At 40.0% G+C, this 22,818-nt stretch overlaps 1 protein-coding gene across 2 annotated transcripts in view; it reads right to left on the bottom strand.

The window, feature by feature from the left end:
* LOC133575405 (serine/threonine-protein phosphatase 2A 55 kDa regulatory subunit B beta isoform) overlaps positions 1–22,818 on the bottom strand; it is a 177,048-nt gene that overhangs the window by 16,381 nt on the left and 137,849 nt on the right. For both annotated transcript variants that reach the window (XM_061928123.2, XM_061928124.2), the window contains exons 2-6: positions 22,551–22,648; positions 13,995–14,160; positions 13,288–13,400; positions 5,992–6,169; positions 5,741–5,905 (exon numbers count right to left, since the gene is read on the bottom strand). In XM_061928123.2, the coding sequence (XP_061784107.1) occupies positions 5,741–5,905; positions 5,992–6,169; positions 13,288–13,400; positions 13,995–14,160; positions 22,551–22,648 (720 nt within the window). The remainder of the gene's footprint in view (positions 1–5,740; positions 5,906–5,991; positions 6,170–13,287; positions 13,401–13,994; positions 14,161–22,550; positions 22,649–22,818) is intronic.

Genomic DNA, 22,818 nt, shown 5'->3' with positions numbered 1-22,818 from the left:
CCTGAGCACCCACGAGGGATTGATGGCAACTTTCAATCTTTAAAATAATTTTTGAAAAATCAGTCTTGTTGTAGTTAATTTTGTGGCGAGTTTGGTCCGTTTCACAAAATAATAAAGCCATAAATCAAATGGGATATTAAATTCGCTGAATGTCTATTTTTTTTTAAATACACACACACCGAGCACCCACTGGCAGAAATGTAGATCGGCGCCAACACTCCACACAAGTCAATAACATCAACAAAGCTCACTTTTGTGGATTCGCGCACAGCATAAAACGTTTGATGGACAATCAGAGACAAAGAACGAGTGGCATAAAACACGTCATTCTGTGGCAGCATCAGGGAAAGTTGCGGTGCGTTCAAGGACTTCCGAAATTAGGACAAAATGGCGCCCGCCAAATACTCAAGCATGTTTAACCTCTAAAGCAGTGGTTCTTAACCTGGGTTCGATCGAACCCTAGGGGTTCGGTGAGTCGGCGAGTCGGCCTCAGGGGTTCAGCGGACCCTCCGCCGCGGAGGGCGAGACACACCCGACTCATCGTGTAAATACAAACTTCTCCCTATCGGCATATTATGGATACGGCAACAGCAGAAGTCACACTGATTTGCAGTTGTGTAATTTGTTGTGAGTTCATGCACTGTGTTGGTTTTGTTCTTTGAACAAGGTGATGTTCATGCATGGTTCATTTTGTGCACCAGTAAAAAAAACATTTTATTTTTCTCTAAAGAAGGGTTCGGTGAATGTGCATATGAAACTGGTGGGGTTCGGTACCTCCAACAAGGTTAAGAACCACTGCTCTAAAGGCCTTAGTGGCCACATGCGTGGACAGCACCTTTTAGCTCTTATTTACAAAATTGTGTACACTACTGAATTGGGGTCTTATGCCGAGATATGGACACTTATACTGCTATCTGGTGGTGTCAGAAGACTATAACAAACAATGGCATTTGGAAAAAAAAAAGTGTAAAAATAAACATTTGCATGTCATTACACATGAAGTACACGTTTGTGTACTTATGGACTCAGTACATCATATAAAAGATGATTTTTGGCTTTTATTCTAATTAGGGTCCAATAAGCCCAAATAGCAAAGAGAAATAAAAAAAAGCATGTAAACAAACAGCTTGGGCCTTAAGAGGTTAAAGGCCTACTGAAATGCGATTTTCTTATTTAAACGGGTATAGCAGGTCCATTCTATGTGTCATACTTGATCATTTCGCGATATTGCCATATTTTTGCTGAAAGGATTTAGTAGAGAACATCGACGATAAGGTTCGCTACTTTTGGTCGCTGATAAAAAAGCCTTGCCTGTACCGGAAGTAGCAGACGAGTAGCGTGACGTCACAGGTTGTGGAGCTCCTCACATCTGCACATTGTTTACAATCATGGCCACCAGCAGCGAGAGCGATTCGGACCTAGAAAGCGACGATTTCCCCATTAATTTGAGCGAGGATGAAATATTTGTGGATGAGGAAAGTGAGAGTGAAGGACTAGAGGGCAGTGGGAGCGATTCAGATAGGGAAGATGCTGTGAGAGGCGGGTGGGACCTGATATTCAGCTGGGAATGACTAAAACAGTAAATAAACACAAGACATATATATACTCTATTAGCCACAACACAACCAGGCTTATATTTAATATGCCACAAATTAATCCTGCATAACAAACACCTCCCCCCTCCCGTCCATATAACCCGCCAATACAACTCAAACACCTGCACAACACACTCAATCCCACAGCCCAAAGTACCGTTCACCTCCCCAATGTTCATACAGCACATATATTTCTCCAAAGTCCCCAAAGTTACGTACGTGACATGCACATAGCGGCACGCACGTATGGGCAAGCGATCAAATGTTTGGAAGCCGCAGCTGCATGCGTACTCACGGTACCGTGTCTGCGTATCCAACTCAAAGTCCTCCTGGTAAGAGTCTCTGTTGTCCCAGTTCTCCACAGGCCAATGGTAAAGCTTGACAGTCATCTTCCGGGAATGTAAACAATGAAACACCGGCTGTGTTATCCGGCACACCAGTCAAGGGGTGCATTCTACGGCGGGGGTGCGTTATCCAGCACAACACCTGCCGCAATACACCGCTTCCCACCTACAGCTTTCTTCTTTGCTGTCTCCATTGTTCATTGAACAAATTGCAAAAGATTCACCAACACAGATGTCCAGAATACTGTGGAATTTTGCCATGAAAACAGACGACTTAATAGCTGGCCACCATGCTGTCCCAAAATGTCCTCCACAATCCGTGACGTCACGCGCTGACGTCATCATACCGAGACGTTTTCAGCAGGATATTTCGCACAAAATTTAAAATTGCACTTTAGTAAGCTAACAAATCCATATTGGCATGTGTTGCAATGTTAAGATTTCATCATTGATATATAAACTATCAGACTGCGTGGTCGGTAGTAGTGGGTTTCAGTAGGCCTTTAATGTAAACAGTGGGATTTCTAACAATTAGGAAAGTTTGTTTCATGTTTGTCCTCCTACAGAAACCATATTAAAACAAAAACTACATATTTTTTCCTCATCTTTTTCCATTTTCATACATTTTTGAAAATGCTCCAGGGAGCCACTATGGCGGCGCCGACCCCCGCCCTAAGGAGACAACCACGGGTCAGGGTGATGGCTAAATATTGGTTATGATTCCTATTGATTCTGGCAGCTGTTCATCTGCACGCAGGCGATGAGAGCCAGACATTCCGTTGTGAGCTGTCAACGTATTGTTCCTCCCCACCATTCCTCACTGTCTCTTTCCACCACCCTCCACTGAGATGCGCCAGGGGGGAGTCTAATGAGGGATGCGGAGTCGGAGATGGAGAAATGAGCGGGTGACGGGAGGTTATAGGACGGGGATAAAAATAAGAAAAAACAAATCAATGTCTAAGTGTTGGGCCCATTTGAGCCCAGCTGGATTTACGCATGTGTCAGTGATGCATGTTTATATTCATGTGTGTGCGTCCTTGCCCTCCCTCCTGCCCCCGCACCCCTCTAGGGGCACATAATAGGCCACCCGGGGAATTGGCCGGTTCTTTTTCTTTCTGTCCTGGGGCTCAGTATCTTTGGCACTCGCCTTTCCCTCTGCTCATCATGCCATTCATCTCTTTGGTAACGCCGATTAATTTCAGCTCACTGATTTATAGGTGTGTATGCTTGGTGGGGGGAGCACTGAGATTAATATGTCTTATTTATGTGCGCTACTCAGAAAGTTATTGTAGGCTACATATTTAATCATAGCAGTGCTTCTAAATAGTAGGGCAGGGGACAGCAGAGGCAGCGGGAACTTTCAGTATTAGTGTCTTTATTCAGAAATAAATACATATGATGATGTAGTTCAGGGGTCCCCAAACTTTTTGATTTGGGGGCCGCATTTGTACCGTATTTTTCAGTCTATAAGTCGCAGTTTTTTTCATAGCTTGGCCGAGGGTGCGACTTATACTCAGGAGCGACTTATGTGTGAAATTATTAACACATTACCGTAAAATATCAAATAATATTATTTAGCTCATTCACGTAAGAGACTGGACGTATAAGATTTCATGGGATTTAGCGATTAGGAGTGACAGATTGTTTGGTAAACGTATAGCATGTTCTATATGTTATAGTTATTTGAATGACTCTTACCATAATATGTTACGTTAACATACCAGGCACGTTCTCAGTTGGTTATTTATGAGACATATAACGCAGTGGTCCCCAACCACCGGGCCGCTGCCCGGTACCGGTCCGTGAATCGATTGGTACCGGGCCGCACAAGAAATAAAAAAAAATTTAAAAAAAGTTTTTTATTAAATTATCATAAAAAACACAAGTAAAAAACACAAGATACACCCCCCTTTCAGATGTTGTTGTAGGAGGCATTTGATGCAGACATTTCTATTTTGACTACCACATTCACCCAGTGTTGTACAATTGCAACAATTATATAACAAGCTCTAAATGAAATTTGATGCATCTGTTCCACAATAACTACATATGTACATGCTCTAGACATTGTAATAACAACCAAAAAAAATACAAAAGACATTTTACTTACTTGAATCTGATGAATCCAGTTCAATGAAACTAATAGATGTTGTTCGAAGGAAACCTTGAGAGGTTGTGTGAGTTCATGGCCAGAAGGCGTGACTTATAAACAAATGTACAATCCAATAGCCTTGTGAGACTGAACAATAGGACCCAATGACTATGTAAATGTGGTTAAAAAAAAATAAAAAAAAAAATAAAAAAATATATATATATATATAACAGGTTGTTTTTTAGGATGGTTAAAGGTAACGTTGTATTTTCACAACAAGGGGTCTTACAGGGTTAAAATGTTTTGATTTTGACCTCGTAACATACAGGAGCTTTAATGGGCCTGTCTTGAGGTTAACAAGAACAACCACCTGCAGTGTGCATGTGTATGTGTGTGTGTGCGTGTGTGTGTGTGTGTGTGTGTGTGTGTGTGTGTGTGTGTGTGTGTGTGTGTGTGTGTGTGCGTGTGCGTGTGCGTGTGCGTGCGCCTCGCATTCTCTCCCCAATCCAAACAATTCCCACGTTTCCTCATTAAACCCAAATGCACCGTGCATCCCGACAAGCCGTGTTAGTTAGCACACACTCCAGTGAACACGTCAATACACCGGAAGGAAATGACGGACAGTATTGGACAACCAGGTGTGTCCACGAAGGACTAATGTGATCGATTTGCCTGTTTAAAAATGTCAATGTGTTCATTATACATTCAACTAAGGTGTTTGCATGTGATATTAGGCTTTGGAGATGGCGTTCATTGTTTAAGAGACGCTCACTGAAACCCGCTCAATCTTCATGTATATTGTGTTTTAAATGTGTAGAATTGTATTTAAAAAAACAATAACAACCTGATCTCATGTTTACTCCATATATTTCGAAATTTTTTAGAAATAATTTGTACTATTCTCTCTATGATGCTGCAAATGATGCTTGTTTTATGTGCAACATTGTTCTCCCTGCACTTCCTGAATCTCAGCCAATCAGTTCGATTAATTCAAATTATTCTGAATTAGTCACTCTTTGATCTTTTGTTTTGTTGGATATTCTGTGGTTATGTCGTGTTTAGTGACTTTGTGTTCAAAGGAAACAAAACCTTTCAATGACTTAACGTGCATAGGATGTAGTTTTTTTGCTTGCATGTTTTTTTTTGCCAAAGTAATTGCACTTATTTTTTGGCAAAAATCCCATTACACAATACACTTAACCATTAATATTACACAAAAAATGTGATTTCATTTAAAAACGTTAATCATTGTGTGTGGCATAGTACTATACATAGCACTAGCATTTACTTGATTTAAGAATATTTTTCAACATATTGAGCAAAAAGGTCTCATATTTTTTTTTCTCTCAAGAAAAGTGCACTTGTTATTAGCGAGAATATACTTATTTTAAGGTATTTTTGGGTTCATTGAGGTTAGCTAATTTTACTTGTTTTGGAAAGTCTTGACAAGCCAAATTTTCTTGTTCTATTTTCCTTAGTTCAAGTAAAATACCCCTAATTTTTTTTTTTTTTTTCTTGTTTAAAGTACACTGACTTTTTGCAGTGTACTTAATGTTGTATATTTTTTATCATCTATTATTACACCCAATGTTCTAACTGTATTTCAATTACTACATATTTTTTTAACCTTGGACCATGTATATGGTTTTAATTGATTAACCGATGGAAATGAAGACATTTTACCCATGATGCTCTCTGCTGGTACTCACATTTGCAGTGCTTGTCGCAGAGAGCCGCCTGCCTCATGTCACACAGTCTGATTGAGCCCTTGCTGCTGCTGTATGCAAAAGTGTGACACTGCTCCGGATGAAACTCTGCCGAGGTGATCACTTCTGTCAGCTCCTCCATGTTGGATGGTTTTATGTCCACGATGTCTGAGAGGCGGCAATTAAGGACAAACCGGAGTCGGAGCTTTTGAGGGGGAAGCCCTAATTGTAAACGTAGCGAGCGAAGAGGATACTGAAGCTGCGGTCGGTGATCTCCAGATTCCATAGGTTCACCCTGAGGTCATCAGTGGAGATGAAAGTCTGGAGGTCAGAGTTCACAGAGATGGAGTTGATGTGGTAGGTGTGGGCGTTGCTGAACACCCGTCTGGCTGTGGCTTCGACCATCAGATCCATCGGTTGCAGCACCGGCACCTGGTTGGGTAAATGTAAATAGGAGAGTGAAAATAAGCAGGGGTGCCCGCCAGCACTGGTATATTCAAACTGTCTGTTTATTTGCTAATCTGCACACAACACACGTGGGACTACCATATTTTCGGAGTATAAGTCGCTCCGGAGTATAAGTCGCACCGGCCGAAAATGCATAATAAAGAAGGAAAAAAACATATATAAGTCGCACTGGAGTATAAGTCGCATTTTTTGGGGAAATTTATTTGATAAAACCCAACACCAAGAATAGGCATTTGAAAGGCAATTTAAAATAAATAAAGAATAGTGAACAACAGGCTGAATAAGTGTACGTTATATGAGGCATAAATAACCAACTGAGAACGTGCCTGGTATGTTTACGTAACATATTATGGTAAGTAGCGGCTGCCTTCCACTTTCTGACACACGCACACACACACACACAAAACCACACACATTCACATCTACCTTTCAGCAATAAAGATGATTAAAGGATTCTCTGGCCGGAATCTGTCCATCGTGTCCCAACTCTAAAAGAACTACTATCCCTTCCTTACATTGGTCCTTCGAGCCGGATAGAGTTCCACCATCAGACACTATGGAGTCATCACCTGCTGATCACCAGCCCTCTGTCAGACCAAAGAGAGACATTGGACTACCACAGCATTTGGCCCCTTACGATCTCACCCTCCTTCCCTCTCAACTGCCTGCTGCCCAAATCTCCTCACTACCAGTAGGACAACACAGTGAAGCAAGGCCAACCAGAGCTAGGAGTGCGTCCGGGTACCAGTCATCTGCTTCATTACGTCGATCCTCTCGGCGATCGCATGGGCTTCAACTGCTCCAAAATATTCCGGATGTTCAAACAGCTGCCCTAGAGGAGCGAATTAAAGGTTTGGAGCTTGCTGACCTACAGCAAGAAATAGAGGAGGAAAGGAAAGCTGACTTGGAGGCGAAGAGATTGGATGCACAAGCTAAAGAAGGACAAAGACTACAAGAGGATGCTCACCTTGCCAAGGAGAATATGGCAAGGGAAATGGAACGGCGCAGACGTTTAAAGAAGCTGGAAAAAGACTTACACATTGCCCGTATTGTCAAGTTTTTCCTGTTGGAGTCTAAAGATGATGCAATGTCAACAACGTCAGCTCTGCCCTCTGCCGACATGCTTCAGCTCCCATCAATAACTCCAATGAAATCCGCTGCCACTATCCCGATTACACAGCCATTGACAACGATTCCCATTCCTGTCTATGGTGCACAAACTCGTGTCCCAACTCTAAAATAACTACTATCCCTTCCTTACAGTAAGAGTCATTCAAATAACTATAACATATAGTTAAAGTTAAGTTAAAGTCCCAATGATTGTCACACACACACTAGGTGTGGTGAAATGTGTCCTCTGCATTTGACCCATCCCCTTGATCACCCCCTGGGAGGTGAGGGGAGCAGTGGGCAGCGGTGCCGCGCCCGGGAATCATTTTTGGTGATTTAACCCCCAATTCCAACCCTTGATGCTGAGTGCCAAGCAGGGAGGTAATGGGTCCCATTTTTATAGTCTTTGGTATGACTCGGCCGGGGTTTGAACTCACAACCTACCGATCTCAGGGCGGACACTCTAACCACTAGGCCACTGAGTAGGTTAGAACTGAGTAGGTTAGAACATGCTATACGTTTACCAAACAATCTGTCACTCCTAATTGCTAAATCCGATGTAATCCTATACGTCTAGTCTCTTACGTGAATGAGCTAAATAATATTATTTGATATTTTACGGTAATATGTTAATAATTTCACACATAAGTCGCTCCTGAGTATAAGGAGCGACAAACTATGAAAAAAACTGCGACTTATAGTCCGAAAAATACGGTACACAGAAGTGTGCCTTGTGTGCATGAGCTACAAACGTGTGATTCCAGGGATTCATATGACATTTACTCCACATGTCTTAATGAAGCACAGGGCGCCATGCAAGCACCCGTGGGCTGTTTGAAGAGCTGACTTCATTCCACTGTGAATATCTGTGCCACTCTCTCACACACACACACACTAAATAAGTCTCATCTGTTTTCTGTATGTGTTGCAGCACGAACGGAAGTAAAAAAAAAAAAAAAAATTAAATCCAAGGAGAGAGAGAGAGAGACACCCTCAGGGTGTAAATAAGTCCTGCTGAGGAACGATAACTGAACTCTCCCACTCGTGCACATCCTTACAAATAGCAACAGCTCCAGCTTCAAAGATGCCCAAGTCCCAGCCTGCATGCAGCCCCCCGTTGGCCAGATAAAACCCAGACAAAGACGGAAGGGAGGGGAGCGGCGGGAAGAACAAATCGACTGCTTCTTCCTCCTTTTACCCGTCCGATTGCCGACACTGACAGAGAGGCACGGCGGCTCAGCGGGCTGCTGAATCTCCACGGGTGTCACTTCATTTCCATGTCTTTCACTGGCTGTCCAGAGAGACCTAGAGGGCATTAACCCAAAGCCCCCCAACACTGACAAGCCATGCCCCTTCTCTCTGACCTTCCTCCTTATATAGTGCACAGAGCACATCAGTACAAAACACACATTCCGATTCATTTTCATGACGCTCTGCGGACTCACAAAACAATCTGGAATGAAATTTGAACACCCCTCAACCCCCATCGTATACCCTGCTCTGTGCAGATTTCACACCTTCTAAACAGGATTGCCACACTCCCGGCCTGTCCTCCAGGTCTCTGCGATCCCTGGCTAGTCAGACAAAGAGCTACAGACACGCTGAACATAGCACTAATCTGCTATGACACACACTGTCTCGTGGGGGAATAATGAGGCAGAGGCAGTGGAATGATGACAAGAGTATGGCGAGAGGATGAACCCTTCATGGCCTTCACCTCAATGCACATATTGATCACGTCGCATTACGTATGTCATACTGCTAGTCGTGTTTTCTACTTGAAACACAGTGGATCAGAAGATGGCTCTAAAACAGTGGCTCTTAACCTGGGTTCGATCGAACCCTAGGGGTTCGGTGAGTCGGCCTCAGGGGTTTGGCAAAGCCTCCGCCGCGGAGGTCAAGACACACCCGACTTATCGTATAAATAAAAACGTCTCCCTATCGGCGTATTATGGATACCCCCAAACAATGTTCCCTCTAATTTTCCATATGTGTGAGCAAACGCAAAAACTCCTTGAGCATTCGGTGGAGCATATGTGGTCACACCTGCAGCACACCTGTCCCAGACCTGACTAAATAACTAGTTAAATGTTTTATTATTGTAATCAAATGACAACAGTAATTTCCATGTGTATATTTTCTAATATAAGTGTTTTGGCCCACTTACAATGACTATAACATATTGTTTTTCATGACCTGTGTACTAGTATTATATGTCTGGGTGGGGGGTCCTACTTTGGAAATAATGTGTACCCCTTTCAGATATCACATTTAGTTTCCACTAAAACATTCACATGTTGCCCAATGAGATGTAAACAAGAGATTATGTGTACATTCCTCTATCTTTCTGTTTGTAAAATATATATCTATTAGTATTTCTTTAATATAATAACATCATATAATGATGACGTTTCAGGTTCGGTGAATGCGCATATGAAACTGGTGGGGTTCGGTACCTCCAACAAAGTTAAGAACCACTGCTCTAAAAGCAAAATAATGTTTAAGACTATTATATTATTTTGTGTTTATTACTTGATAGAGGTCCAAGTCTGACTTCTTTAGGTAAGTAAGTAAGTAAGTAAGGATCCAAGGTCAAAACATCGGATCGGGATTAGAGACCAAAATTGCTGATCGGGACATCCGTACTTCTAAGACCTTCCATTAGTTTCTGATGCTGATGTAACCATTCAGATGCATGCAGACTAACTACACAGTCCTTTATACAAATTGAAAAGGCTGGCATTCCAAGAAAAGTGCAACAATGTACTTTTCTATCAAACCATTTCACATAAATGATCCCAATGTGTCAGTTAACGGAACAAATATTTGTCATAGAGTTTAAGTTTCTCTAAAAACATATATAACAGATGAGCAGCACACTGAAATACAACATTGAAAATTTCACTCCACAGGCATCCACAACTTTTTCAGATGCCATAATTATATCAGATTTTTATTATTGCGTCTCATGCTGGACACAAACAAAAACACAACCTGGATGGAACACTAAAACAAACAAGCTCAAGAAGACCGACAGAAGTAGTATGACAATATCCTCAGTTCTAACAATATGATCACCATTGCTAAGGTCTATAAAATCATTCATGGCACTGCACCTCCACCACTGAGGTCGTTTATTGAATTTACATCGGAACAAACATTGAGGCTAACGCAGATTGTAAACAGATGGCAGATGGCAAAGTTTTTGGAAAATCAGCCTTTTCCTATAAAGCAATAACTTAATAGAACAAGCTTGCCAAAAACAAACATTTTACAAACAACTTTTTAATGAAACAAAATAAATTATTTTAGTAAATCAAGTGTGGATGTTTTCTTTACATGTCTGTCCTGTGTTATGTAGTATTTTAGTGTATGTGTGTGTTTCTGTAGTGTAAATTGTTTATTTTGCTTGCTATAGGGACTTCTGATGGATATTAGCGAGAACACTATAATCTGGAACAGAGCATATTTACCTAACTAATGACAGACGTCAGTTATTTCAAAGGCAAGATGGACAGATTTTGACCAGTGAAAGCGTAAACAGACTTTGGGGTGAGCAGAAAACCCCAGATCATTCAATCATGCAGTAAGGGTAAGGGAAGCCTCAATCATATTATGCTTTCTGAGGGACACTTCAATTTCAAGACCCCCTGGACGAGATGAAATAGAAAGAAGCAATGATGAGACAATGATGTTATAATATTGCTCATAGCACTTTCAAAGAACCCAGTCAGATTGCTCTGATGTCATCCTTTTATATCTAAAGATGTATCACACTGTATCATGAATTTCTTTCCTTAGCCAGAACTCAAAGCCAGGGTTAAAACCAGAGAAGATCAGTATCAGGTCTGAGACTGTGAGACAGCCATCCTTTCCCCATTAGATCTTCCCAGCGTATTTTTTCTCTCTCTATGCCATTCAAATCCAGTTAGGCAGTTAACCTTGGTCGATTATTTCTTATTTTTATATATATTTATTTATTTCAACCTGTACTTTGATGTGGAATCTTTTTCACACTTCTTTTAAGATACAATTGCTATTGTAGTGCTCGTCAGGGGCGTCACTAGCTTTTAAGGACAGGGGGGGGGTTTGCCTCCAGGAGATGCACAGGATGCGAGTGAATGTTACGCACAAGCACAAAACTTCACAAACGGCTAACAAAGACTTAGAAATTTTTCATTGTTATTATTATTATTTTAAAAAAATGCACAGGACGAAATGAAATGTTCCCCGGGACGATGGCTTTTAACCATTTTTTTTCTTTTTCTTTTTATGTATTTATTCATTTTACATTTTATATTAAATGTTTTGGTTTTTCCTCCCTCTGAAAATCCTATGAAATGTTTAACAAGCCATCCTATAATAATAAAACAGCTATTAATGTAACAATACAATAAAACAAATATATTTAATGATGTTTTTTTCATTATTTTAACAATAGGATAATGTATATTACTTTATATAGATTCTACAAGAAACACAAAACTTAAAAAATAAATGATTTACAATTGCACACACAAGGTTTTGTGCAGCTTCACTCATTGTAAAGGAAGATAATGTGCTTCGTACACCTGCAGGACCGCAAGCAAGGTCGCAGAGAAAATGCGGGCTGGAATTTGAGTGATGTGGGCATTTTCTATATGAACAAGTGGAATGGATTGGATACCGACGCACTAAAGGGGCTCTCTACCTTACGCTACGAAGTGAGGGGAAACTGAGTGAATAACAACAGGTTGTATGATTATTTATTTAAACTCATATTTGGGCCACTTTATAATGAATATGTGGGCATTTATTTGTAAAAAAAAACAAAAAAACACCAAATTATTTAGGGGGGCTTAAGAATATTTTAGGGGGGCTTGAGCCCCCCTAAAATAGGGCTAACAACGCCAATGGTGCTCGTCAGGGGCGTCACTAGCTTTTAAGGACAGGGGGGGCTTTGCCCCTAGGAGATGCACAAGATGCGAGCGAATGTTACGCACGAGCACAAAACTTCACAAACGGCTAACAAAGACTTAGAAATTATTCATTGTTATTATTATTATTTTAAAAAAAATGCACGGGACGAAATGAAATGCTCCCCGGGACGATGGCTTTTAACCATTTTTTTTTCTTTTTCTTTTTATGTATTTATTCATTTTACATTTTATATTAAATGTCTTGGTTTTTCCTCCCTCTGAAAATCCTTTGAAATGTTTAACAAGCCATCCTATAATAATAAAACAGCTATTAATGTAACAATACAATAAAACAAATATATTTAATGATGTTTTTTTCATTATTTTAACAATAGGATAATGTATATTACTTTATATAGATTCTACAAGAAAATAAATGATTTATAATTGCACACACAAGGTTTTGTGCAGCTTCACTCATTGTAAAGGAAGATAATGTGCTTCGTACACCTGCAGGACCGCAAGCAAGGTCGCAAAGAAAATGCGGCCTGGAATTTGAGTGATGTGGGCATTTTCTATATGAACAAGTGGAATGGATTGGATACCGACGCACTAAAGGGGCTCTCTACCTTACGCTACGAAGTGAGGGGTTAAACTGAGTGAATAATAACAGGTTATATGATTATTTATTTAAACTCATATTTGGGCCACTTTATAATGAATATGTCGGCATTTATTTGTAAAAAAAACAACAAAAAAACACCAAATTATTTAGGGGGGCTTAAGAATATTTTAGGGGGGCTTGAGCCCCCCTAAAATAGGGCTAACAACGCCAATGGTGCTCGTCTTGCTGTGTCAGAATTAAGCACTATTTTTTATTTGTTTTATGTCTGTGCAACACTTTGGGTTGTTTTTAAATGTGTTATATAAATGATTAAACCAAAACTGAACTTTGGCATTTTGGAATTTGTTTGCATTCACACACACTTTCTGAATAAATGAGCATTCATTAACTCATATTTATGACAATTGTACGTCTCAAAGTTGACTTTAAGACCTCGCACGAGCCCTTACTCGTAGCGAAGTGATGGTCGAAGGGTCTCTGATGCGTCCGTCCTCATCCTTCAGGTTGTAGCCCTCTGGGCGTTTGTCTCGCTCGCTGATCTTCCACAGCTTCACCGTCTTGTCTGAGAAAGGAAAGGAAATTCGGTGAGAAGATCTCGCCTTGTATCTTGGATACGAGACCCATGTGAGGGGGTAGGGCACCCAATCTGGCGTGTAGCTGGGCAGCAGCCAGCGCGGCTGATGAATTGCGGCGCCTGTGTGGATTTTGATGTCACTGATATCAATCCACAAGTTGACTACATTTCCTGCCTTGAAAAAATTCCAATTCTGTGTTACAAACATCACATCATCTAGCGAGGAGGCTGGTGGCAGCAGTCAGGTTGTTACTATTTTTTTTCTTTTAATATCCGCTGTCTATATTGGTGTCAGAGCGGCGAGGTCATCGCCACAGGACCCCGCGCCATCTGCTCCACCCTCCGCCAGCGCTTCTGCAGCAGCCATGCATGACGACCGCAATCTGCAAGACGTCTCCTCTGCTGATGTTCGAGCGCTATATGATATGATTGGATGTGTGTGTGTGCTGCGGTAACCATGCATGAATCTCTCAGTTTAAAACCTTCTGTTTGGTGGCACTGGCTCGACGGAGCGGAACACAAACAAAGTCACGCCATCAGGCCAGAAGACAATTCTTTGTGGCGTTGGTGTCAAGGACTGACCGTTGGTGGAGAGCAAGAAGTAGGCTGCGTTCTGCTGGGGAAGCCATTTGATCTTGTTGATCTTCTCCTCAATCTCCAAACTCTTCAGATAGTCAAACTCCGGCTCGTGGCTCTGGAATGTGCTGTAGACGTTGTACTCCCCTCGACGCTGGGGCTGGCTCTTACTCTGCAAAGTTGAAAACGTTGTTGTACCCGATTAGGTAACAAGGTAATGCCAAAAATACGCCACACATATTACACATTGCTGTACACCGGAATACAATTCGGATGGAGCAATTCATTGACTTTCTCTTGGTTGAATTATAATCCAAAGGGTACTGCATCAGTCATGTCACAGTATACAGCACTAAATATGTACACTATACTGTTTAAGGGTTTGGATACATTACACTAAGGACAGGCGACATGGCCTAAAATGTAAATCACTATAACATCATCATCATCATTTCTTTTTATTCCTTTCATGAAAATGCATATAAACAAGCCATATACAGTTGACACTTTCATTGTTTTTTTGTTTCTTATACATTTCCATGATCAGAAAGGAGCAGATGGAAGAAAACTATTCTTATATTTATCTGCCCCCTTTTTAAAGGGGAACATTATCACCAGACCTATGTAAGCGTCAATATATACCTTGATGTTGCAGAAAAAAGACCATATATTTTTTTAACCGATTTCCGAACTCTAAATGGGTGAATTTTGGCGAATTAAACGCCTTTCTATTATTCGCTCTCGGGAAGCAATCCGCCATTTTCTCAAACACATTACAAACACCGAGTCAAATCAGCTCTGTTATTTTCCGTTTTGTCGACTGTTTTCCGTACCTTGGAGACATCATGCCTCGTCGGTGTGTTGTCGGAGGGTGTAACAACACGAACAGGGACGGATTCAAGTTGCACCAGTGGCCCAAAGATGCGAAAGTGGCAAGAAATTGGACGTTTGTTCCGCACACTTTACAGACGAAAGCTATGCTACGACAGAGATGGCAAGAATGTGTGGATATCCTGCGACACTCAAAGCAGATGCATTTCCAAAGAAATCTGCGAGCGGATGAGGGTATGTCTACAGAATATATTAATTGATGAAAACTGGGCTGTCTGCACTCTCAAAGTGCATGTTGTTGCCAAATGTATTTCATATGCTGTAAACCTAGTTCATAGTTGTTAGTTTCCTTTAATGCCAAACAAACACATACCAATCGTTGGTTAGAAGGCGATCGCCGAATTCGTCCTCGCTTTCTCCCGTGTCGCTGGCTGTCGTGTCGTTTTCGTCGGTTTCGCTTGCATACGGTTCAAACCGATATGGTTCAATAGCTTCAGTTTCTTCTTCTATTTCGTTTTCGCTACCTGCCTCCACACTACAACCATCCGTTTCAATACATGCGTAATCTGTTGAATCGCTTAAGCCGCTGAAATCCGAGTCTGAATCCGAGCTAATGTCGCTATTCCTTGCTGTTCTATCCGCCATGTTTGTTTGTAACGACATCACTATGTGACGTCACAGGAAAATGGACGGGTGTATATAATGATGGTTAAAATCAGGCACTTTGAAGCTTTTTTTAGGGATATTGCGTGATGGGTAAAATTTTGAAAAAAACTTCGAAAAATAAAATAAGCCACTGGGAACTGATTTTTAATGGTTTTAACCCTTCTGAAATTGTGATAATGTTCCCCTTTAACACAAATTATTTAGATGACTTTATCACTGTTCCCTCCACCAACACCCGAACTTCAACATACTTTTAATTTTCGTTTAAGCATTTTCAAAATGACACGTTCCAATCAAAATCAAAAATCAGTTTGATATCATTCCAGTTGTCTCTTTTTGTAACTCCTTTTAAATTCAAAGATATTCTTGCAACTTTTTAAGTCTTTGTCTCGAGAATTCCATGCTTTCACACCAGCAACAGATAAGCACATTTGCTTTAAATCTGTTCGCACTCTTGGATATTTAAAGTCATACGGCCTTCTGTGGTTCTCATCTTCCGACGTGAACACAAATAACTTTTGTAAGTCCTTTGGAAGAACTTTATTTCTAATTTTGAAGATCACTAATAGAGTATGCAATTCTACAATGTCTTTTAGTTTTAATAATCCTGACCTAATGAAGAGTGGATTTGTGTGGTCTCTATATCCTACTGTAAAAATGATACGAATTGCTCTTTTCTGTGAAATAAATAAAGGCATTATGTTGCTGTGATATGTATTTCCCCATATTTCTGCACAATAATTGAAATAAGGTAGAATAATTGAGCAATATAACATTCTCATTGTATTATACGGGAAACTGTATTTAACCTTGTTCAAAATAAATAAGCTTTTAGACAGCTTGTTTTTCACATGCAATATATAAGCTTTCCATGTCAACTTTTCATCTAAGATGACCCCAAGCAGTCTGATTTCAGACACCTTCTCAATTTTGACATTGTTTATGGATAAACTAACTTCTATCTTTCTTTTATTACTGAATACCATACATTTTGTCTTTTCCAAAAAGACTATATGCAGTACAGGTCAAAAGTTTGGACACGCCTTCTCCTCATTCAATGCGTTTTCTTTATTTTCCTGACTATTTACATTGTAGATTGTCACTGAAGGCATCAAAACTATGAATGACCACATGTGGAGTTATGTACTTAACAAAAAAAGGTGAAATAACTGAAAACATGTTTTTTTTCTAGAGTCTAGCCACTCTTTGCCCTGATTACTGCTTTGCACACTCTTGGAATTCTCTCAACGAGCTTCAAGCACACCTGTGAAGTGAAAATCATTTCAGGTGACTACCTCTTGAAGCTCATCGAGAGAATGCGAAGAGTGTGCAAAGCAGTAATCAGAGCAAAGGGTGGCTTTTTTGGGGAAGAAAATAGAATATAAAACATGTTTTCAGTTATTTCACCATTTTTTGTTAAGTACATAACTCCACATGTGTTCATTCATAGTTTTGATGCCTTCAGTGACAATCTACAATGTAAATAGTCATGAAAATAAAGAAATCACATTGAATGAGAAGGTATGTCCAAACTTTTGGCCTGTACTGTATATTAATAGGATAATGTCGATACCATACCAATATTGATATTCCTTATTGATATCAGTAATCTTATTGGTACGATATGTAATTTGTTGAAATAAAGATGTGAAACATTGTAGATTGTCACTGAAGGCATCAAAACTATGAATGAACACATGTGGAGTTATGTACTTAAACCAAAAAAGCTCTTGAAGCCCATCAAGAGAATGCCAAGAGTGTGCGAAAAAGTATATTTTTGGCTATTTTGAAGAAACAAGAATACAAAACATGTTTTCAGTTATTTCACCTTTTTTTTTGTTAAGTACATAACTCCACATGTGTTCATTCATAGTTTTGATGCCTTCAGTGACAATCTACAATGTAAATAGTCATGAAAATAAAGAAAACGCATTGAATGAGAAGGCATGTCCAAACTTTTGGCCTGTACTGCATATTGTTAGGATTATGTCGATACCATACCAATATCGATATTCCTTATTGATATCAGTAATTATTGGTAATCTAATTGGTACGATATGTAATTTGTGGAAATAAAGATGTGAAACATTGTAGATTGTCACTGAAGGCATCAAAACTATGAATGAACACATGTGGAGTTATGTACTTAAACCAAAAAAGGTGAAATAACTGAAAACATGTTTTATATTCTAGTTTGTGTCAGGCTTTCCCCTGACAGTTTGGTTGTGTTTTAGTTTTTCCTCTGTGTGTGTAGTATTTCCTGTCAGCGCTCTTGTTTTGGTTCTGTTTCCTGTTTGTCTCCCTGAGTGCTGTGTCCCCTCAGCTGTGGCTGATTGGCACCTGGCCACACCTGGTGTTAATCAGCCAGCTGCTATTTATACCTGCCCTACCCTCCAGTCACTGTTTGGATTATTGTCATTGTCATTACTACCTGTCTTAATACTTGTCGTTGTAGCTCTGTCTATTTTTGTTTCACTCTGCTCATGTCCTAGTTCCTTCGTGTCACAGTAAGTGTTTTTGTTTCTTGTCCACAGTTAGCCTCTGTGCTATTTTAGTTCATAGCCAAGTTTGTTCTCCGCCTTGTGCGCGCCTTTTGTTGTTACCCTTTTGTTTGTTTTTTTGCCATAGTGTTTAATTAAATCATGTTTTCTCGCACAATGCCTTCCGCCTTCTCTGCATCTTGGGGTTCGGCACCTACACAGCCTGACAGTTTGTTCAAAATAGCCACCCTTTGCTCTGATTACTGCTTTGCACACTCTAGGCATTCTCTCAATGAGCTTCAAGCACACCTGTGAAGTGAAAACCATTTCAGGTGACTACCTCTTGAAGCACATCGAGAGAATGCCAAGAGTGTGCTAAGCAGTAATCAGAGCAAAGGGTGGCTTTTTTTGGGAAGAAACTAGAATATAAAACATGTTTTCAGTTATTTCACCTTTTTTTGTTAAGTACATAACTCCACATGTGTTCATTCATAGTTTTGATGCCTTCAGTGACAATCTACAATGTAAATAGTCATGAAAATAAAGAAAATGCATTGAATGAGAAGGCGTGACCAAACTTTTGGCCTGTACTGCATATTGTTAGGATTATGTCGATACCATACCAATATCGATATTCCTTATTGATATCAGTAATTATTGGTAATCTTATTGGTACGATATGTAATTTGTGGAAATAAAGATGTGAAACATTGTAGATTGTCACTGAAGGCATCAGAACTATGAATGAACACATGTGGAGTTATGTACTTAACCAAAAAAGGTGGAATAACTAAAAACATGTTTTATATTCTAGTTTGTTCAAAATAGCCTCCCTTTAGTCTGATTACTGCTTTGCACACTCTTGGCATTCTCTCGATGAGCTTCAAGCACACCTGTGAAGTGAAAACCATTTCAGGTGACTACCTCTTGAAGCTCATCGAGAGAATGCCAAGAGTGTGCGAAAAAGCAATCACAGCAAAGGGTGGCTATTTTGAAGAAACTAAAATATAAAACATGTTTTCAGTTATTTCACCTTTTTTGGTTAAGTATATAACTCCACATGTGTTCGGGAATCATTTTGGTGATTTAACCCCCAATTCTAACCCTTGATGCTGAGTGCCAAGCAGGGAGGCGATGGGTCCCATTTTTATAGTCTTTGGTATGACTCATGACCTTCGACCTATCGACGTATTACGGATACAGTAACAGCAGAAGTCAGACTGATTTGCAGGTGTGTAATTTGTTGTGAGTTTATGCACTGTGTTGGTTTTGTTCTTTGAACAAGGTGATGTTCATGCACGGTTCATTGTGTGCACCAGTAAAAAAAACATGTTAACACTTTAATATGGGGAACATATTCACCATTAATTAGTTGCTTATTAACATGCAAATTAGCAACATATTGGCTCTTAACTAGTCATTATTAAGTACTTATTAATGCCTTATTTGGCATGACCTTATTATAACCCAAACCCTCTAACCCTGACCCTAACCCTAACCAAATAACTCTAAAGTAAGTCTTTGTTACTTAGAATATGTTCCCCTAGTGTCCAAAAAACTCTAAATGAAGTCTTTGTTATTTAGAATATGTTCCCCTAGTGTATAAAAAAACTCTAAATTACGTCTTTGTTACTTAGAATATGTTCCCCTAGTGTCCAAAAAACTCTAAATTAAGTCTTTGTTACTTAGAATATGTTCCCCATACTAAAGTGTAACCAAAAACATATATCTTTGTCTTGAATTTGAAAAAAAAAACATTTTATTTTTCACTAACGAAGGGTTCGGTGAATGCGCTTATGAAACTGGTGGGGTTCGGTACCTCCAACAAGGTTAAGAACCACTGCTCTAACCACAAGGCCACTGAGCTGGTAGCAGATGTAGCAACAATAGAAGTGTTTAATAACAATATCACTCATATTTGTTTAATTTTCAGGTCATAGAGTATTGTTGGGCGGTTTCTGGATAATTTTTTTAAACAGTTCTCACACTGCAAAAAGTCAGTGTTCAAAAACAAGAGAAAAAAAATACAAAAATGAGGGGTATTTTACTTGAACTAAGCAAAATTATCTGCCAATAGAACAAGAAATGTCGGCTTGTCAAGACTTTCCAAAACAAGTAAAATTAGCTAACCTCAATGAACCTAAAAATACCTTAAAATAAGTATATTCTCACTAATAACAAGTGCACTTTTCTTGGTAGAAAAAAAAATAGACCTTTTTTGCTCAATATGTTGAAAAATATTTTTAAATAAGTAAATGCTAGTGCCATTACCTTGACATAATGATATGCACTCGGCATCATGATTTTTTTTTTCATGCTTGAAGTAAGAAATGATTACTTTGAAAAAGTAGTTTTATACTGGTGAGCAGTGTTGGGTTGGTTACTGAAAACCAGTAAATAGTTACAGCTACTAGTTACTTTATTTCAAAAGTAACTCAGTTACTAACTCAGTTACTTACACCAAAAAGTAATGCGTTACTGTGAAAAGTAACTATTTAGTTACTTCTTTTTTTCTTCTTTTTTTTTTTAAAGCTCCCATTAATGCCCTTTTTGCCTTCATTTCAGTACTGTTATTGCACTGGAGAATTATACAATCTGTTGATCAACTTGACATACATTTTTATTTTCCTTTTAACATAATGAATGAAAAACAGTGCAACATAAAAAGGCATTCCTCCTTTCTTTAAACTTGGACCAATGACCATTAATAAAAAACAAGTTTAAGTGCAACATAAGAAGGCACATCATCTTCCTTGAAACATAGGTAGTGAAATAAAGCCTGACATCTGGAGTGATGCTGCTGTCTTCCACACTTGGAGCCATGGATTGTAGAATCCTTGTTTTCAGTGGCAGGATCATTGACACAGATGGTGAAGTTTCAGTGCTCAGTAGAGATGTAACACTTTTGAGGGGTTTAAGCACCTAGAGGACCTCATCTGCCACTCTCACATCATCATCAGACAGGGTGACATTTGTCTTCAGGGTGTTGTGGGTCAATGCAGAGTATATAGCTGCCTGCTGCTCCAACATATCATAAGTGGAGTTCCACCTCGTTGGGACATCATGTATGAGCAGGCAGCTTTAGCATTTCTTGCTTTGTCTTAAGCACATGAGCAGCTGTTGTGCTTGGGTGGAAGTAAGAAACCTTCCTGATCCTCCCAAAGAAGCGCTCCATCCTATTGACAGAGATTCCCTTCTGTGATGCCAAATTCACTACATGTGCAAAGCACCTATCTGTGGTCCCAGTCCTGCCTCATTCTCTGTAATTATTTGATTTTTGGCATTATCACGTGTGACTGGGATATCTTTATCTTCCATTCCTCTACTGCTTGTGTCAACACCTGCGCAAGGTGACTCTCGTAGAGGGGGCGTGTCTTCTCATCTCCCAGTCTGCTGTGATGAAGTGAGCGCTTATAGTTCCGCTGGACGTCCACCCGTCTGTCATGAGCGCAACAGATGATGCTCGGGATAGTTCATCCACAACTTTTTTCTTCTCCTGCTCCTAAAGATCTGGCACAATCTTATTGCTGAAGTGGGTGCGCGACGGGATGTCGTAACGTGGTTCAAGCACGTTATCAGCATGTGTTTAAAACCCTCGTTTTGCACAACCGAATCTGCACTAATAAACACACCGATTCAATGGCGGGGGCGTTCAAGCTCCTCCGTTATTGCGCTCGCCATGACCACGCTGTGTGTGGACTGAACGTGCCAACAACTTTTTTTTTTTGTTTCATATATCAAACCGCGGATCAAACCTCCCCCCCCCACCCCCCCACACACACACATAGACCGCGCCTCTTTTCTTCTCTCCGGCTTGTGACAGAGGAAGATTCAGAAGAACGCGACACCGCAGTGCTTCTGTTTCTAGCCGATACTACATCAAAAGTAACGTAAAATAACGCAGTAACGCATCATGTAGTAACGGTAACTAAATTACTGAATAAAAAAAAAATAACGCGTTAGATTACTAGTTACCGCCGAAACTAACGGCGTTACAGTAACGCGTTACTTTGTAACGCGTTAGTCCCAACACTGCTGGTGAGTGTTAATGATACATCTTTGCAACAGTTGATATTCTAGTTTCAAGCATGTTTTACTCAATATAGGTCATAAAAGCTCAGCAACAAGCTGTAATATCTTACTGAGATCACTTAGGACCAAAACCCTTAAAACAAGTAAAACACTAACATAAAATCTGCTTAGTGAGAAAAATGATCTTATCAGACACAAAATAAGCAAATATTACCCTTATTTGAGATATTTAATGTTACTTAGATTTCAGTTTTTGCAGTGCACGTCTAACCAGCTTGTCCTGGTGTACGCTAATAAAGGAACCTCTGATTGTAAATCATGGTTACACTGAAGTAAGCATGCTCTAAAATTGAATTTGGAAGTAGGTGATTGACATATTTTGGGAAGGTTTACATATTGCATGTGTCATTTGCTCCTCTTTCATCATTGTGAATTTGAGGCTACCCTCCTTTTGTTTTCCCACACTCACTACCATGTCTGTGGTATTTTTTGAAGCTGTCAAAATGGATCAAGGTGCCATCGTGATTAGCGTTGCTTCGTTGGCATGTCCTACCTCCTGCTCTCTCTGGAAGACAACCACTCTTCCTCCTTTATCTCCGGTGGCCAACAGCTCCCCCGATGAGTTAAACTCCACCGTTGAGATAATGTCAGCTGCAGCACACACAGAGAGAGGGAGAGAAATGTCAGTGGGGGGTGTGCACAAAGCGTATCGGCTTGTAAAAAAGAAAAGAAAAGGGGGAGACATATTTTAGAGAGTAGAGTGATTTTAAAGAACACAGCGGCATTGAACCGCAGAGGACACACATGAAATTTGGGGAAAG

The sequence above is a fragment of the Nerophis lumbriciformis genome, linkage group LG35 (genome assembly GCF_033978685.3).
Source record: "Nerophis lumbriciformis linkage group LG35, RoL_Nlum_v2.1, whole genome shotgun sequence".
In the NCBI taxonomy this organism is placed as follows: Eukaryota; Metazoa; Chordata; class Actinopteri; order Syngnathiformes; family Syngnathidae; genus Nerophis; species Nerophis lumbriciformis.
The sequence above is the reverse complement of the archived record's forward strand: the minus strand, read 5'-3'. Positions and strand labels throughout refer to the sequence as shown.